This window comes from Ursus americanus, chromosome 19 (assembly GCF_024610735.1).
Source record: "Ursus americanus isolate L20-20 chromosome 19, mUrsAme1.1.p, whole genome shotgun sequence".
In the NCBI taxonomy this organism is placed as follows: Eukaryota; Metazoa; Chordata; class Mammalia; order Carnivora; family Ursidae; genus Ursus; species Ursus americanus.
The window spans coordinates 42,972,256-42,992,011 of record NC_142145.1 but is presented as its reverse complement, the minus strand read 5'-3'; the positions used below and the strand labels follow the sequence as shown (position 1 = coordinate 42,992,011).

At 42.0% G+C, this 19,756-nt stretch overlaps 1 protein-coding gene across 1 annotated transcript; it reads right to left on the bottom strand.

The window, feature by feature from the left end:
• Positions 1 to 6,704: 6,704 nt before the first annotated feature.
• On the bottom strand, positions 6,705 to 19,517 carry AQP4 (aquaporin 4). The gene is made up of 5 exons (XM_045781914.2): positions 19,381 to 19,517; positions 16,010 to 16,424; positions 14,949 to 15,113; positions 14,583 to 14,663; positions 6,705 to 11,143 (listed from the first exon to the last, which is right to left on the bottom strand). The coding sequence occupies exons 1-5, from the start codon at positions 19,410 to 19,412 to the stop codon at positions 10,865 to 10,867; spliced, it is 972 nt and encodes a 323-aa protein (XP_045637870.1). The 5' UTR covers positions 19,413 to 19,517; the 3' UTR covers positions 6,705 to 10,864.
• Between the last annotated feature and the right edge of the window lie 239 nt (positions 19,518 to 19,756).

Sequence of the window (19,756 nt, the reverse complement as noted above, 5' to 3'; positions counted from 1 at the left end):
CAGGGCAGGCTCCAGGCCGTGCTCGAAGGAAGTGGGAGCTAACGCTACAAGGCATCTCGAAACCTCGCCTCCAAAATCCCATGGAACTACTTTGCAACATTCTCTTGGTGAAAGCAGGTGACGGGAACAGCCCAAATTCAAGGGATAGGAAAAAGATTTAATCTCATGATGGGAAGAACAGTGAAGTCAGATTGCAAAGGTATACATAAACAAGAATGGTAGGAGCTATTATGGCCATCTTGGAAATAAATCTATCACAGCCTCCTTTGAAGGGCAGAGAATATGATGTTACACAAATTATTCTCAGGCCTTTTCCTAAACCAACCGCAGAGGGGGCAATTCAATTGCTCTGGTTGGGTACGCATAATCAAGGTTGACTCCCTGAAACTGAGGACCCATCCTTCTCTGGAGCAAAAGGATTCTTGTTGCAAAAACGTATGTGCATGGGATTTGGTTAGAAAACTAATCATTATCTTCCAGATTTTTCTAGAGATATGTGATTTCATTTTTAAAGGAAACTTTTAAAAGATAATGATTTCATTTAAAGATAGCCTTTAGAAGATAAAAAGATACAATTTCACATTCGAAACATAACCTTGAAATATGATTTCATTTTTAAGAGAGGATTATTCCTCTTCTTGGAAGAAAGCAAGACTGAAGGCAGGTAGACCAGTTGCAGGATTTGTCAACCTCAGCACTGTTGACATATTGAGCCAGATAATTCTTTGTTGGAAATAGAGGACTTTGTATTTTGCAGTATTGCTGGCCTCTTCCCTCTGGATGCCAGAAGCTTACCTCCAGCTGTAACAACCAACATGTCTGCAGACAATTATCATCTGGGAGACAAAGTTACTCCTGGTCGAGGGCCACTGGGTTTAGAGGGTAATGCAATGATTTAGATGACTATTGCATTGACCCGAACCAAAGTAGAGGCAGTAAGGAAGGAGGCCAGAAGGAATGAGATCTTCGATTTGGCAAATGATGGGGAATGAATGGGAAGGGGAACTGCATGTGGGTGACAGCCAGGTTCTGGTCTAGACACTCTGTGGTTCAGACACGTAAGAGGAGAAACAGGCTTGGAGAAAGTTAGACAATTAGCTCAGTTTGGGACACATTCAGTTTGAGGTGTATGAGAAACATAAATAAAGATGTCCAAGAGGCCTTCGAGTAAGGGCCTCAAACTGGTGATACTTGAGCCTGGTCCAATCTCATACTTAATGTTCTTTGTCTCCATAGTCAAAAAACAAAACACATAGAGCAACACTTAAGAATTTGGAGACTTCATACACAATTTGAAATTTGAAGTTTGTCTAAAATATTGGAAGATCAGAACATATTGGACCCAAGTTCTCGGATGACAAAAGTCCTCTGAGTTTGTCTCCATTTTGCCCCAGTGTCCCCAAGGCCTTCTTGACTCCATCCCATTGCTTGCTCACTTTCCCCATAAGAGTTTGAGTGTAGAATCCTCGCTTTGGTTGGACTTTTCTGCTCTTTGACGTAGACCCAGATACGAGAATGATTCCAAGAGGCTCCATGTTGTATCCTCTGTGTTGCCTTCTGACCCATACATTTCAGTCAGACCTCATAGGTCTTTCTAAATACATCATTCATTTTTCCTTTTCTGATTATCTGGCAGTAATACATATTTCTTGTGGGAAACAGAAAATACAACACACGTAGTATCCCAAATCTTACAGTCCTCTTGGGTTTTGTTGCTAGATTTCCATATATCCCCGGAAGTAGTGACCAGAACTCACTTCCCACCTCCAGGAGGGACCCACCTCTCTGTCTCAACTGAGGTAAAGCAGAGTTATTTTTCCAGTGTTGATGGAAGACAATTAGACAAGCTTATGTTTACCTCTCTGCTTTTGTGCGTTTTAAGCCCTTCGTGCTGAGGGTTGCTAAGGAAATTTTTTTTTAAACACTCAAGAATTCAGGCAATTAAGTGTTTTTCCAACATCAAACAATTCCATAGTCAGAATTTATTACCCCTCGTGTCTCTCAGTGTTTCAAGGAAACATTTTCCATTCATGTTAACTTGTTATCTCAAATGCTTTTTAAAACGAGCCTTAAGTGTACTATTTGTAAGTAGGTGACAAAGTTCTTTTAAAACTGCTTGAATAATAGAAAAAAATGACATGCCTCTTAGAGAACAAAATGGGCCATGATAATGAGAGAGGACATGTAAGAAGGGATGTAATGGTTAGAATTAAAATGACGTCTGACAATTACTTTCAATTTGAACCGAGGTGAAGAAAATCAGAATTACAATACTCTTGTGATTAAACTTTGATGAGATGAAATGTCATCATTGTTTGATGAGAATTTTTTATTAGAGTTCAAAGAATATGAAGGATTTAACCACAATGTACCAACACCACGGGGCTGAATAATCCGTATCAGTTTTTCTCTGCTCTTTCTTACTGCGGGTCACTAGAGAAATCTCAGCCGCTCTCATTCTTCTGTACTTCTGCGACTGTTTCCAGGAGATTGGCTTTTGAAACAACGAGATAAAGCCTACATCCTTTGTGATAAGTTCTATCATTGAGATCCTGGAGTAGCTTAATATGGCAAATCATTTCCAGGAGTCATGTGCTGAGATTTAGCTCCTAAGTTTTCTTTCTCAAAGACATACATTTTAGAGGCTAGATTTCTGGAGAGAAATGGAGAGATCCCACTTTCATCCTGTCTTCCTTGCTGAAAATCAAGATGCACTTTTATTCCCGGGAGGGGGGTTGTTTCCCTTTAGCTTGACATTTGACAATTAAAATTGAGATGGGGGCTCAGGTCTGGAAGACATCGTCCGGTTCTCTTTGGGACACTGGTTCAATCCAGGAGGAGAGGAACGTGCTGGCTTAGCACAGACACTTTCTGAGCATAAGGGCAACTGCGGTGCTAGTGATTTCTGGACTGGGTGGGGACAGGAGCGCTAGGAGCACCCCCCACCTTCCCTTTACTGTGACCGGGGGATTCCTGCCTGCCCTCCCTCCCTCTTCCCTGTCTTACGTCTTTCCCCTCTGGGAGCCCTAAATTGAATCAAATTGTTTCTCATAGTCATTGGCTATACATCTCTATATTTTAAAAGATTGTTGTCTTCTGAGAGTCTGAGTCAAGGTATTGAGGGACTTAATCTACAGCCCTGTAGTCTGCAAACACGAAGGTACTGGCTGTGTGTTCAGTTCTGTTTTGTACATGAAAATCTTTCTCCTCTTCCTGTTGTAGGAAAGGGAAAGTCCTGGCGGCGCTTCTTCTATTCAATTACTTCCCAAAGCTGTTGCCGTTGTAACAATGTTAAAACTTAGCCCACTCAAAAATAACCTTTATTTTATTTTATTAAAAAAATACAGTCTGGAGGGGCGCCTGAGTGGCTCAGTCGGTTGCGTGCCTGACTCTTGATTTCGGCTCAGGTCGTGATCTCCGGGTCATGAGATCGAAGCCTGCTTCAAGTTCCACGCTGGGTGTGGAATCTGCTTAGAGTTTTTTCTCTCCCTCTTCCTCTGCCCCACACTCCTCCACCCCCCCCGCCCCCAATTAAAACAAAAACAAGAACACACAACTATAAACTTTATAGTCTGATCTAGGGTAAGCTCAAATTATTTCCAAACACCATTTTATTGGTTCCCTTATTACAATTTTATTTTACTTAAATAGCCAGGAAATTGAAGCTAGAAAGCAGAAGGAGTATTGTGTAAGAGATGTCTGTCATACCCCTGCTCAGGAAAGGAAGAGCATTTTTGGCCATTCAAAGTCCCTTTCAAAAACACTTTGTTAAGTTTAGCTGATTTACCTTTGTGGCATTTGTACTTGAATATTTAAATAATTCCTTCAAAGGCGGTCAAAATGATAATGAGAGGTGAGGTCGGGAACAACTGAGAAGTTTAAACACGCTGCAATCTCTATTGGACATGAAAAGTCAAAGCCTTGGAAAAAGCAGATATGAACGTTGGAACAGTTGGAAGCCTACACACACACAACACAGGGCAGTGGCTCCGAGTGGTCTAGATGGACTTCCCCAGGCTCAAATCCCATGTTTACCGCTTAGTAGCTGTCTGACTTTGAACAAACAACTTACGTTCCTTAGACCTCCGTTTCCTCAACGGTAAAAAGGGGACGACAGCAACACCTACCTCATCAGGTTTCTATGAGGAATGAGTACACAGGTGTGAAAGGCATGTCTGGTGCACAGTAAGTGTCCGATAACTGAAAACTATTACTGTTCTTATTATTGAAACGTGGAAGGCCTTATCAGTGACTTCACAATTAATGCCTGGTTCTCTCTTCTGGATCGAACAAAAAAATACCTCAAATAGTGATCTTTATAATATTTTCGAAAGGAAAAATATCAATGAAAAATGTCTGAAATTATTCAGTTTCCCCGTGGAGCAGCCAACACTATATTCTTTTTTTTTCCCCCCCAAGATTTTATTTTTCAGTAATCTCTACACTCAATGTGGGGTTCGAACTCACAACTCTGAGATCAAGAGTCACGTGTTCCACTGACTAAGCCAGCCAGATGCCCCAACACTACTTTCTAAGGTCTGTGACAGTCCAGGTCTGTAGTACTTAGTATACTGCCCTTTGCCGAAGTTGTAGACAAGGATTTCCTCTAGCGTGGATGGAATATGTTTCTTGCCACTTAAGGAAGCATGGCTGATGGGAAATTAAACTGATAGATGAATGGGAGAAAGGGGAGAACTTTGTGTGATTTAGGGGAATAATTTAGGGAATTGGGATTAATTGGGATGTGAGATCCAGTTTTTGCTCTAATTTTTCTTTTCTTTCTTTCTTTCTTTTTTTTTTTTCAGAGAGAGAAAGAGACCATGAGCAGGGAGGGGCAGAGGGAGAAGGAAAGGGAGAATCTCAAGCAGGCTCCACAGCACAGAGCAGGGCTTGATCCCATGACGCTGAGATCATGACCTGAGGCAAAATCAAGAGTTGGAGGCTTAACCGACTGAGCCACTCAGGCACCATATTTTTGCTTTATTCTTGGGTATAATCTTGGGTAATTTACATAATCTCTTTGACACTTGGTTTTCTCATCTTTGGAAATGAAAATGATAGTAATGCTTATCCCATTTAATGGAGACTAAATGATGGAGAGTAATATTTATAAATTATAAAGCCCCATATCTATACTCATAGTTGACAATCATTCTAATCCATGCATTTCTCCTCTACCTTTCTGGCCTGTGGCCAATGCTTTCATAAGGGAAGAAGGAATCCAGGCTATGATTGCCGTCTGTTCACAGATTAACCTCCTGTCTCCAGATTGGAGTGTTCCTTGCATCCACTCATCCATCCACTCCTCCGTTCACCCATCCTTTCATGCATTCGCCATGCCTTTATTGAAAACTAGCCATGTGCTATCACTATGCTATGCATAAAACTTTTGAAAATCAGTGCCACAGTTTCTCAGAGGTTTCTGACTATGTGCAGGGAGAACTCAACTCAGCTTTCGAGAGTTCTCAATGTCTCCTTAAACCTCAGGAGTGAAGAGGTAGAAAATGAAAAAAAAAATAGTAAGAATTACTCAGGTGACATATTGTTTTGGACATTTTCCAAGCAGGATAATTATCTAAAATCAGGCTGACATTTATATCTCTAGCTTCCCATGCTTGTTAAAATACTTTTCTTGCTGAAATCCTCATTGAGCTAAATTTCATCTAACATCTGGCCATTGTATAAATATAGCAATGAAAACATGTCTTGTTGCCTACACATTAGGTATAAATTTTAGAAATCCAATTAGTGTTTTATTCTCTCTGTGCATTTTTTCTTTGATTTTTCTGTAGTGCTTGAGTTACTTTCAGGCTCCTAACTGGAACTATAAGAATTCAAATATTTAGCACATATCAACACAACAGCCAAGCAACTAGATTGGGGTATAGTGCTTTGTAGTATTTCCTAGCGATTGTGAGATAATCCTTCAGTTTTTTATTCATTCATGCAACAAACATATTTTGAGCGAAATGTCAAGCCTGGTGCTCAATGCTGAGGGTGGGGGATATGGAGTAAATAAAATACCATCTTAGCCCTTAAGGAGTTTAGAAGCTAGTAGGGGAGACAGATACCTACACAAGCTATTTTGCTACAATGTGAGATACTGCTGTTGCCATATTGGCGAACACTGACAAATGCTGTAAGAAATGTATGTATCCACCTGGCTCCGAAGGCATCGTTCACTGCTCATCTGATGGGTTGCACACTACATAAATGATTGTCCTCATTCCCTGAGGGTCTACAGCCCTCAAAATTGAGGAGCCCCTCAAACTGAGAACCCAAGGGAGTGTCCCAGTACTCACTGTGCCTACCTCATCCATCTGGGTAGGCAGAGTCTGCCAAATGCCCTGAGGATGGGTCATCTAGTTAGCCATCCCAGCCTCATCTGAGCCACAGTTGGTAACGTCTTCACTTTTACACTCACTGTAATGACAGCTGATCTTCAACGGCCTATTCTGCATGGATGCGAACATTTAGAAGTAAGCCCACGAAAGCACAATTTTCACTGTGCACATCAGAGCCTACCAGAGCGTATCCTCCGCAGCCTTTCCAAAAATGCATTTCATTATATAGATTCCACCGCTGTTTCATTTGGTGTTGATTATACTCAAATATCTAAACCTCTGGGTCATTCTAAAGGATGCTCTTAGGGTCTAACTCGGAAAATCTACGAATGAATTTTCGAACATTATCAGATGCAATGCTTACTTTTTAAACATTAAGTTTATTTGCACAAACTTAGTAGTATGAGATACAATGTAATTCATGGAAATCAACCACAATGCTAATACTTAATAGATTATTCCAAATATTAGACATTATAGCTTAAATCTTAACATTAGCTCTGATGTTGGAATAACATTTCAGTTAATAAATAATTGTGAATATAACCATATGTTCAGTTTATTCTCACCAGTTTATCATGAATTACAATTGTGATTTGGGTCATAAAAGTGATAAACAATTATATTTTCATAAACTGCATGTTTATTTAATTAATCCTGAAGAGAATCTAAAAATATATTCCAACGGGTTATATAAATTAGGTGTAATTTTTAGCTCTTGGATTTTAACATGCGTGGGTAACACTATAACTGCTTTCATGGGGTATGGTCATCTGCAAAACTGAGCGGCCACAGTTTTTGAGCCCTGAATTAAATGTCTTCTATGTATTTCAGAGAACTACAAATTTCAAAAGTTTCTGCTATTTTGGAGTGATCTATAAAGTATTACAATACCAATGCAAGCACACAAAATTTGTGGTGAAGAAAGTGAGTTTTGTTCAGAGCACTTTCCAGATAGTAGTCACATCTTCTTAATAATTTTGATGCCATAAACATATTAGGAAAGACAGAATTACTTTCAGGCATAAGAGTTGATTATGAGTTTGCCCATTCTATAATGCTTATAATGAGAAGTTATACTGGCCTTGTATCATCTGATAAGGCTGTCTCTTGAGCTCCTACTGTCATCTAGTTGTCACAAAGGCAATTTCTCTGTCAAATGTTCACAACATACAGGGATAGTATCAACACGATGCAACAAAGGGCCTTGCCAGGATTAATTTTAGTGTTTGGAATTTGCTACTCTATTTTGGAATTTTCCTCTTCATTACTGAATTGAAACCAGTAAGTTAAATTGCCTGGTTTCACGGCCTAAGAAGAATGTTCTGTCCTATTTGGAATCAGGTCTCTAACAATTAATCAGATAGTTTAATGCCATCATCTATGTTATTCGAATATTTCTAATCCCTTTGTAACATTTTCCAGACTGAGCGGCAGCTAGGACCTATCAACTGCATTAGGAGAAGAGTCAGAAAGGGGAAGAATTTATGAAAAGCATCAAATGGTAGAAACAAAGTGTAGGAATCTTACATTTAGGCAACAATTTAGGTACCAGAAAAGAATTCCTTCCAGTGTAAAAGTTAGGACTCTTGGGGGAAAAAAATGCCAACTTCAACAACAAAAATATACATTCAAATGCTGTGCCCCAAATATTTAAGAAAGCCCCCCCAAACTTAAAAATGACTCTTACCCTTTGTACTTCTTTTGACAAACTGTATACATTTTCATTGTGGGGACCATCTTACAATTTTGGGGTGATTGTTTTATTTTTCCATAGGGAAGAGATGCTTGGCATTGCTTCCTGGCTGGGTATAATTCATTTACGTCCTTCCAGTTTTTTCTCTCTGATCTTTTTTCTGCCTATCCATCAGCAGCACTCTCCTGGGAGCAGCACGATGCACTTCATTAATAAGAAGGGATTAAAGGAAAAAGCCCTGGTCTCTTAATACACTTGGATAATTTGGTGCCATCCACAAGGCAATAGACCCCTGCTGTATAGATGTCATTAGAAAGGTACAATTTCATTACTTTTTACTGGCAGAGCCTTGAGTGAAATACAAAATATGTTGCCTCATATGCAGGGAAAAAAAGTGCTAAAGCTTTCATTCATGTTATGCCTCTAAAATAGTAGAATAGGCAAAAATATATTTTATGGTTTTTACATTTATATTGCCTTCCCTTAGTAGTCCTTGAAATCAAGCTTTTATTAAATACTGAGCAAAATCAAGATTAGAAGAAAACTATTTACATTCTTAAATCCTAGATGAAATTCATAGATTTTTATTAACTAACACATACCTACTAAGTGCCAGGCACTCTGCTGGTTGCTGGAAAACAATTTACAAAAACATCATTCATGCGTTTTGTTTTTTTTTTTAAAGCACTAACTTATTAAATACTCTAACTGGAAGTGAGTATAAAAGTGAGTGTATAAGAAGTAAACCATATGGCTGAATAAAATCGATTGTAAGCCAGTAAATTGTAAGCATATTTGAAAAATCCGTTTAACTTTTCCTTGTTAACCTACATTTTGAGCTGACGTGTTTACCACTGGTTGATAGCATTATCTTTTGAGCTTACCCGCACCGCCCCCCCCCCCCCCATTTTAAGCCTGTAGTGGTATATTGTGCAAACGTCTGAAAAGACAGGCATAAACCATTATTAGAATCTCACTCTACTTCCTATAGATGCTGCCCCAAACAGGAAATGATGGGTCTCCCTGGTGGAGGGTGGGGCTGGCCACACATCTGAGCAAGGGGCCTGGGATTTAGGAATCTGCCACGAAAACCATCAGTGGTACTCCCAGGTGCTGCCCTGGGGTGATGACTCCCTGGGAACCTCGCACATTACTTTCTTAGCACCGAAGAGAATCAGGTTGAACAGTGGTCCATTATCTCACTGCCACAGACACACACCTGCCACTAACACTAAAAAGTGGCACATAGTTGGAACTATGGGTGAGGAAGAAAGCCCTTGATTATCAGCTTATTTTCAAGCCATTCTTCGCAGTGATGGGTTTTTGCTTCCCTACTAGCTTTTCGTTCAGTTAAATTGACATTTGCGGCTCTTTGTCTAAGATAAAGTCTAGCCTGGATGGTTGAGATGATAGAGACTGGGGTTTCCAGAGACCGTTCTACTAACTTAAGGCACAGCAATACAGGAAGAACAAAGTATCTCAACAAGTAAATGAGTCAGTAATGAAAATACTTAAAAGCGGTGTTGGGTTACTAGGTCCAAAATCTCTACAAATGAAAGCTTGGTTATCAAGTCAGCTCTGAATACGGAGTGTTCTGATGTCCTCACCCTTTTACTCTGCAACCATGGCCTGCCTTGTCTCTCGTGCATTTTCATTCAATAAAATACCGTCACATGCCACACTGAAGATTATCAACGAACCTCATGAGAAGAGACAGAGCAGCAGAAATGGGGACTGGGCAGGGCCCCACGTGACACCTTCCAGAGTGTGCAGAACTTAATAACAAAAAGTTAGGATTCAGCTAGTTATGTTCTTGTTATCAAAAAGAAATCTCAACTAATGTTTAAATATAGATAACCAAAGTCACAAACAAAACCCCCAGTTTTGCCAATAAATTAAAAAAATAAGCAACATGGTTAAGTGGTTAAAAGCTTAGATTGTTAACCTCACGTGGTATATTTGAGGATGTGCACTGAAAACAGATCAACTATTTGATTCCAGAATATACATTCCTCTTTCCTTATGATTTTTTATAATGGTAATTTTCCCTCCACTCCAGTAAGATCTTATGAGTCTGTTTGTCCTTTTGTCTTAATAGGTATTTCTAATGATCTGGATGTTTTATTAGGTGGAACCAATAAATATACAGGGTTTCTGAATATTCTTCAAATTTCTGGGCTTTAGGTCCACATTACCTTGGGCACTGAGGAAGAAGAAGGAATATTATGAATTGGAGTTCAGGTTGAAAGTTGAGTATTTGACATATAAAATAGAAACAATTCATTAGCAATGACCCTTGTTAATATTCTCTTGCCGAGGTAGTTTATAATAAGGGACTGCCCATAAAGAGCTTGTTATATTTCCTCTCTTGAATGTACATGACTCTGTGACATACTGTCCCTTGCCATTGAAAAACTTGACTTAATGGAATAAATACTCAAACGAGGATCGACAATCCCAGGGTCATGGTAGAGGAGGAATAAGCTGATAGGTATGTCTCTAAGCTCTACCAGGCAAGACTTAACCAAATCTTGACAGACATTTTAAATTGATTGTTAATGAATGGCAACACGATAAACTAGGTTCATATTTGCTTTGGGGACACTTTAAGAAGACTTCTTTTTTAGATTTGGAATTCGCAATAGGTCTCTTCCATTCCTCCTTGGTAGAACAAAGAAATATTTCTTGTCTAGCCTGAATAATATGACATGAAAAAACAACCCTGCACATGGCTAATTTATAACAAATCTGTTTCCTTAATGGGTGGAAGGAAATCCGAGGACAGTTCTGAGGGTTCTTGTCTGCTTTCAGTGCCATCTTCTAGTCATACTGAAGACAGCACCTCGCCCGACGGGTCTTTCCCCTTCTTCTCCTCTCCCCGGTCAATGTCAATCACATGCACCACTCCAGGTTTTAGGATCAGGTCATCAGTCTCTACCTGACTCCTGTTGTCCTCCACTTCCATGTAGCTCCCCTTTGTTTGCTGGGCAGCTTTGCTGAAGGCTTCTTTCAGACGACGTTTGAGTTCAACATCTGGACAGAAGACATACTCGTAAAGGCCACCAGCGAGGACAGCTCCTATGATCGGTCCAACCCAATATATCTGGGGGAAAAGATGGAAGAGCAATAGAGTGAAAGTGGAGGAAAACTATTCCTTTGAACAACTCATGAATCTAGAGCTTAGCTGGTTGACATTAAGAGAGCAAATGTGCTGTGCAGAAGAAAGCAGGATTGGAAAGAACATAACAAAATACATCATCTGCACATCAGAGATCCATAAATTGCTAAATAATATGTGAATGGAAAACAGTGAAAGACTATTTTCTCTTTTCTTGCTTTCATTAGTTATTTCCTTTCCGTTTTCTGATGATCCTTAAAGTCGAGATAGCTCCTTTTTGGTGGGACTGCACATTAAGTGCGCACTAAGAATTCTTCAACTAAAATAGAAAAAAAAGAATTTCTGCAGAGTACTTGCCTTATTTTCTTAATATTGCCATCTGATGTTGGTTTCTTACCTAGCCACGATCAATACACAGATTTTATCATTTGAGCTGTGATTAGTCAGAGCATGATCCACGGAATCCCAGCTCCACCACTTAGCAATTTGGTGAGTTCTTACGTCAGTGACTTAACTTCTTAAACCTTAATTTCTCACCTGAAAAGTGGGGATTATAATAACACAGACCTCATGGGTTGTAAAAATTAAATTGGAATAATACTTGTAAAATATTTATGAGTTCTAATTCATAGCAACTGGCTCCATTCCATGTTTCCTAGACAATTTAAAGTTGTATGTGAATAGGCGGACGGTAAGTCATTTTCTGTATGCTGCATGCTTTTCTTCCCTAAAATCTGGTGATTTGTTTTAATTGAAAACCTCAAGATTTGTTCATTACTGTTCATTCATTGTCGTGGTCCCTACCATGGTCACTTGGTGAAAAAAAACCCAGTCCTGGGTTTAAGGGTGATGGTTCGTTGGGGATTAGCAACTCCACAGAATTTTTCATTCAACAAATGGAAACTTTTTATCGTGTCGTTCTTGTGTCTAGAGTAACCGAAATGTCGAGTTTTTGTAAACTTCAGCATTTGCTTGGCACACATATATGGAGCAGAATATTAGGCATTCATTTAACAGATTCAGTGGAGCAATGGAAGCTTGTTTACCGAGCCAGCTGTACTTAGAACTTTTCTTGTATTAACTCCAACAGCAACCTCTGAGATAGATATGATCATTGTCCTGATTTTATGTCCTGATATTAACTCCAACAGCAACCTCTGAGATAGATATGACACCCTGAGAGGGCAAGAGGCTCGCTTAGGATTTCATGCTTAGCAAGTGCTTAAACTACTGCACCACCTTCCGTGAGACTCCCCTTTTTCTCATTTGAAAAAATAAGAGAAATGCTTCTGGTTTTAAGACACTCTCTGGAAATTAATTTCCCGTAGCATCCTCATTGCAAAATCTAAAGAAAATTCCAAATTTGAGCTGTCGCTGAGCACATATGCTTCACATGGAAACTTCTGGTAGAGCGGCTGCAAGGACCAAGCTCCTTATCTTGAACAGAAAGAAACCGTGTAAGAGTTGACCTTCTCCATGCCCGTTCAAAGGAGAAACGAGAGCCCTCCTCTAAATGTCTTTGCTCTCTGTTCCTTTGGTAAGAGCTCATTAGATATGTTCTATTCCCTGTGCTACGACTCCCACAAGGGAGACAGGGGACTGCTCAGTAATTATGGTGTGTCTCCAAAACTCCTATGAAGAAGACATCTGTCTACACGCTCCCCAAAAAGAGCAAATCTCAGTTTCAAGTTGCTATTCCAAAACAAAAGTCATACCATACTTTAAAATGACTTTCAAAATTGATAAAGGTCAATAATTTTTCTTGTATAAAATATAGATATATAGAAAATGCGAAGAGGAAAACTGGAACAGTGTCATTACACTACCTAGAAAACTCACCGTTAACGTTCTGATGATGTTCTGGTCTGCCTATCAATCTCTCTAGCCCCAAGTATGCTGGAAATTAGTTCTAAAATCCATGCAACCATGGCTACAGAATGTGCATTTGTGTTCAGTGGGGTTACGTTTGTTATAAAATAGCATAAGGGGAAACTTTAATTCAGTCGACAAGCTAAAAAGTTTCCTACTAGTCAAATTTTAGCTAGCCTACCACAACCAGGAGGTGATTAATAAAAACATATATTTTCATCCACATTTTAAAGTCCTCATCACTGAAGTTAAAAACTGTTATTTGTTGACATTGTAATTACAAAAATAGTTAGAATTTAAAAAAGTTGAACTTACAGTTGTACTTTTACTATAAGTACCCATATGCTGCCTGTTAAAAATTTCCATTTCTGTTCATGTGGCAAACATTTCGAGACATAAATGAAAATATCGGTGGCAAAATGACCAGTCTCATGGATGGTGTATGTTGACATTCTTTGCATGGCGAGGTCCAAAATCTTGCTTTTGAACATGGACTCTCATTCTTTGAGGATTGAAATTACATTTAAAGACTCAGTGCACCTTTCCTAGCAGTGAATGCCTGTAGTAGTGGCACAATTTCCTCTCATTTGTAACGTACGCTACGGTTGGGTGGATGTAACGGGGTCAATAACCACTGTGTGGATGAGATGAAAACACGGGTGACATATTGCTATATTCATGAATTAAAAATAAAGGTTGGAAAATAGCATTCACAGCACGTAAATGATAATAAAAGGTAGCTTTACTTGAGGCTGTCTTACATAAGGCTCATATTTTTATTGGTTATTTTAACTTAGTCTCTGAGTGGCCTTAAAACTGCCACGTTATTCATTTAAGGGCTTTAAATTCCTCTCTTGTAAGAAACAATGGAAATAAAATTGATTGTGATTTTTAAAAATGGATATCGCTACTCTCTGGAAGCATTGGCACCGCATGAATAAGTAGGTTAGCCAGGAGACTGGAAAGCGTGCCTCTTCTGAAAGCCATTTATGTTTCCAGCTATGGTTGTGGTGGAAACAGCATAAACACTTGCACCCTTTATTCCTCTCCGTCTGCAGTTCACATGCTTCCAACTCACATACTATTAATTGGGCTCATGCTTTTGTAAACAAAAAAGATAAATATTTTTGCTATGGGCAGCGCTTTTAAGCATTTCTTTCTTCTTTTTATTCTTTTGCAAGTGTACATTTTGTTATTGCCAGGAAGGCTTTACTTTCAATGATTTAAACATCATATTCACCAAACCACCCTGATTTTCACTCGTTCCACATTGGCAGCCACCCGGTACAGTATATTCTGCTGCAGCTTATCAGATAACAGTGCCCACAGCAGTGCTGGTTAAAAAAGACAGACCATTACTGAAGGCGCCGAATAGATACAGATGCAATGTTTTAGAGTAGATCTGGGCTAGTCTCTCCCTGGTCTTTATGAAAGGTGGAGGAAAGTGGGGAGTCAAGGCTGGGAGGGAGGAAGAAAACTAATAAGCAAAGAAAAAAAGAGCTCCATGGGTAATTGTCCTCAACTGGAGGACAGGAACTATCAACATGACGATTACCCAGTGGTTTTCCCAATTTCCCATGATAACTGCGGGTCCAAAGGATCGGGCGGGGTTCATGCTGGCACCGGTGTAATTGATCTATAGGGAAAAAGAAAACAACTTCAGACATTGCTGAGACAGGACTAGTAGCAGGAAGCGTTCACTGCAATTTGCTACTATTCGCCAAGTTGGTTAGAGGAACTGTCAAGACGTTAGCAGCCGTATCAACATTCTCATCATCAAGTTAGCAAAATAATCACCTACACTGGGCAGACGAGGCTGGATATTAAAGAACTACAGCTGTAAAACACAACACCTTTCGGCCAGCTCTAGGGTGAGGATAAATGAAATGAATCAATTATTTAAATGGACTTGGAAACTTACTGCAAATAAGTGTCCAATTGCAACAGAAAATCCAATTGCTAAAGCTACCGAGCCAGTGACATCAGTCCGTTTGGAATCACAGCTGGCAAAAATGGTAAACACCAACTGAAACGTGATTATCAACTCCACCAGGAGACCGTGACCAGCGGTAAGATTTCCATGAACCTAGAAAAAGAAAAAATGCTCCATCTGAATCGAAGTGAGAGTACATTTTCTGTGATAACGTATCACTGTGAAAGGCATACTTCATCACTGGAAAAAGCAATGGTTAATTTGGTCCCCTGTTCCACCCCACAAGTGAGATGCTCCCTCTGCATCAAAAAAAAAAAAAAAAAAAGGAATAAATTTCCACTCATTTTGGGCCATCACAGATAATTAATTACTCCTACAATGACCAAGCGGGAATTTCTGCTGAATGTCCTTTTCTACAAAGGAAGCAAAACGTGCCACTGCTGCATTTAACTTATAAAGGAGTTTCTTGAGAGTCTTGTAATTTTATAAGGCAATGATTAAATCCATTAATTAGGTTTAAATTAATTAATATATATTTAAATTAAAATTTAAACTGTGTGTGGTTTTTTTAAAATCAATCCCGGTGCTGAGCTAACAACTGACGTTCCTAGCCAGTTAAGGACAAAACCAGGATTGAATGCCAATTTATTTTTTAAGTGTGACCCTTGATGTAGATCATTTTAAATCTCACGAACGTGACAAGAAACAAAATTGTGTCTTCTGCTAGCAACCAACAAATAGTTGTAATAAAAATGCCTTAAGCTAAATATATAGTCTAGTATAGTCACTAGGATGAGAGTGAGAGGGACACGATTTTGGTGCCACCTAGACTTAATAATATTCAAGTCACTTGATGGCAAACAATGATTATATATGGATACAGTCCCTGTTGCGGGGATCAGTTTTCACGCGCTTCAAGGGTCATCAGAAATTCTCTGGGAAGAAATGAGCAATTTTAGGAAAGCCTCTCAGGCCACCGGGGTGTCATGTAGCAGGGGTCTGCAAGAAGCCCGGACTCCTAGTTTGAAAACGAGAGCTAAAGATGCTACCGTGGTGACCCCCAAGCCCCCCATCACACTGGGAGGTGTGACGAGGTAGAGAATCCCGGCTCCGATGATGGCGCCCAGGCACTGGGCCGCGATGTAGAAGACAGACTTGGCGATGCTTATCTTCCTGGTGCACACCATGGCCACCGTCACAGCAGGGTTGATGTGGCCGCCACTGATGTGACCAAAGCACTGCACCATAGTCGCGATGCTGAGTCCAAAGCAGAGGGAGATGAGAACCATGTCGACAGGTAGGGGCTTTTCCGTCCCCCCCCAGTTGATGGTGGACCCCAGGCTGAGGAGCACAAAGATGAACATAGCCAGAAATTCTGCCGTGACTGCCTTCCAGAAAGCTTGAGTCCAGACCCCTCTGAAGGCCACCATGATGCTTTCTCTTCTACACAACGGTCCACACTTACTGAAAAGAAAACAGATCGGGTCAGTCTACCACAGCAGGGTTCATGAATTTGGGTGAAGACTCCAGGCCTGTGATCTTGCCCAACTGGGGGGCCCCCCTCAAAGGGTATTTGCATATCAGGAAAGAATGCTTCCAGAAAACCTTCTTAATGAATCGTCCCCCTAACAGTCGAATCGTGAGGCTAGCCTCCTTTTACGTAAGAGTCAAAGATCATCCAGTTGCACGGATGTGTCCATAGAAAGGAAAATGTCTAAATCGAGCTTCTTAAAGAACTAAGAAGGGAATATATTTACCTCAGAGCAAGTTTTTAAGTGTCAATGTACTTTTAACACGCCATTTCTATTTTGAGCGTAAAGCATAAAAAAGGGGGGGGGGGAGGTCTTTCGCAGTTTTGCACTTTGTTGCTCAAAATGGCGTTCTGAAAATGGATTTGTGCCGCGGGGTGCTCCCCTCCCCCGGCAGACACTGCGGATTTCGGGAGGGGGCCCGCGAGGAGGCCCGGAAAGCCGAAGCGGGTCTTTGGGGAAGGTAAAGTCGTTAGGGGGAGGGGAGCTCAGGGTGACTGGCAGGGGAGGTGGGAACTGCCAGGGCCCGGGCGGGGACGGGGACACTCCCTCCGTCTCCCCTGCGGCGCTGGGCTGTGTCAACCTCGGGCGGGAGGGGAGGGGAGGGCCCCCCGGGCGGGTGCCAGGTGGACAAACAGCCACCGCCCAGCGCTGGCCCCGCCCCGCCCCGCCCCTGTCCCAGGCGTCTGGGCAGCAGCTCTGGGGAAAGCTGCATCCTGGCCTCCGCGGTGCTTTTGCAAGGCTGGGGGACCGTCCCGTCTTGTGCTCGACCCTCTCTCGACCCCTCTCAGACACGCCTCCCCAAAGGGACCCTGGAAGCGGGTGTTGGCGCCCCGGGCACCCCTTCCGAGCCCTCCAGGGGCAGCCGAGTGCGGGGACCCGTGGCGGGGGCGCGGGGCAGGGGGCAGTGGGCCTCGGAGCAGAAAGCTCCACGGAGAGCGGCTGTTCTCCAGCGTCTTCCTGGAGGCCTTCTCCTCCTGCTGCGTGGCCTAGAAAAACGCCTGGCGCGCCTCTTCTGGGGGACCTTGTGTGTGTGTGTGTGTTGGGGAGCCGGGAGGAGGGTGGGGTGCACCAAGACAGCCATTGGGAGGGACTACTTTCTTCCTCAAGTCTGTTTTCCTCTTACTGTCTGAGGATCTTTGGAGCTGAGAAGGGATGGGGTTTGAGGATAGTTATGCCAACCGCTCCTTTGGGCAAGCAATGACTAGAATTCCCAGTGTGGGGGGCAGTTACTCTAGTTACCCATTATTCAAAGCATTTGCCCTTATCCTTTGCCTGTGATAGTCGTGAGAGCGAAGGAGTGTGGAGAGACTCTGATCACCAAAGGACTATGAAAAGGGTTAGGTGAGAAACCAGGTATTTGAACAGGTTAGAGCTATTACAGCTTACCCCTTGATGTATAAGGAAAAGGAACGGCTCCCCCCTCTTGCTGTTCCCAGGAGCCTGGGCTCTGGATGAGCAGTGGGGAAATGCTGTGCCAAAAAGGGCCAGGGGAGCTCTCCCTTGACCTTTAGGATCTCAACTCAGCCTCTGGTTTGATATGGGGCTTTGCTTCGGAGTTGGAAGGAGAAACCCATTTTCAGCCCAAGCCTCGGTGGCTCCAGAAGGGGGACAGCCAGCCCTGTCCTAGGTGTCCCCTGCCTGTGAACTCCTCTCAGTAATTATAAGAAAGCCCAGCTGAGAGTACAATGGCATCATATTCCCTAGAGGAAGAGAAAATAAAGAGCCAAAACAGCCCTTGGAATGGGGCGGGGAGTGTGCCCTGAGAGACATTAAAAATATCCCCAAGGGGGAGAAACTCAAAGAACTCACAAATTGAAAAAGAAGCTAGGAAGGTGGCCTCTGAAGTCACCAGCAGCCCCCCCACTGCAGCCAGGATGGCAAAGGGGCTGCCTCAGGCGCTGTTGTCTGTGGCCGGTTAAGTGGGAAAAAGGAAGAGGACACAGCAGGAGGCCAAGGAGTTGGTGGGCTGGAAACCTCAGGTCCCTTTCAGCAGCTCCGATCACCAGGAGAGGTGGGCCCTGGCAACAGGCTGCCTCCTGGCTATTCCCGGGCTCCCTCACTTTCCCCGGTCCCCCAAGGTCTAGCTCCCTGCCTATTCTCTCCTGCCTCTCCAGACACCTAATTTCAGAAACTCAGTTGCTCTTTCAGCTGGAAATGTTCATCAGCCAGGGAAATTAAAACAACAACAACAACAACAACAACATCACCCCCCCCCCCAATAGATAAATACCCTCCTGAACAGTGCTTTTAGCTTTTCTGGGAAAACTGCAGAACCTGATGTCCTTCCAGGGCAGAGCGAACACCTCAGTTAGCCACGAACCCCAAAGTTCCCAAGCAGCACATATATACCCCTGGCCTTACAGGTGCTCACCTCGGCAGGCAGAGCCCATCATAGCTCCTGTTATTATTGGCAATGTCCCCTTATGCGTTCACACTCACTGAAAATGGATCAACACTATTTGTTTTTGCTTCTGTCGCCCCAGAACAAAGGGGGTTTGTTGACGTGCCCGGGTTGTACTGAACTGGACACATTACTTTCTAGCTGAACACACAGCCTGATCCACTTCTGGACAGCTGAGCCTCCGGGTGAGTAATTTTTCTGATGAAAAATACTGCAGATAGATTTACCTCCATAGGGTAATTTCCCTGTGCGTGCACAGGTCTGGAATATTTGGAGGATTTTGCAACAAAGCATCCTTTTTTCCTTCTACCTTCCCTATGCCTCTCTTATGAATATGCCCAGTACCCAGATCTAAAAGAATCACCTACCTGCCCTATAGTTTCCTTCTAGATTCTGTCTGAGAAGGCACATATATCTATAATAAAAGAGTCAGAGTTTCATCTTTTTGGCCCCGCGCTTTGTTCCCTTAAGGCAAAGAAGGACTTACCCCCACTGCCTTGCTGCGGGTCTGCCACTCATGCCTTCCCTGGCCAGAGTGCAGCTCTCATTGCCTGCCCGGCAGCTCCCAGTGCACTGGGAGTCAGATTACGGCCACTTGTCTGATTGGGTTTTTGGAGTGTAGGGGTGGAAAGACTCGGCACCATGTGGCAATCGTCAAGTTATATTTGAACTTGAAATAACTTTTCTCTACCTGATCACTGTAGACACAGGGCATTTCAGGAACACAAAACGTGTGTTTACATTGTATTTCTTTAGCCGGTAATCTTTGAAATGGAGGATTTCCCTCAGTTTTATTTCGATTCTTCTCACCACAAAGAATTGCTGAGCATTTGTCTTGTTTGGTTATGTGTTGTAGTTGAAAT

Coding starts and splice junctions, on each gene's coding strand:
- AQP4 (XM_045781914.2), bottom strand. CDS start 19,412: ATGAGTGGCAGACCCGCAGCAAGGCAGTGGGG. Junction 16,425..19,380: donor CCCGCAGCAAGGCAGTGGGG/GTAAGTCCTTCT, acceptor TTTTCTTTTCAG/TAAGTGTGGACCGTTGTGTA. Junction 14,664..14,948: donor CAATTGGACACTTATTTGCA/GTAAGTTTCCAA, acceptor TTTTCCCTATAG/ATCAATTACACCGGTGCCAG.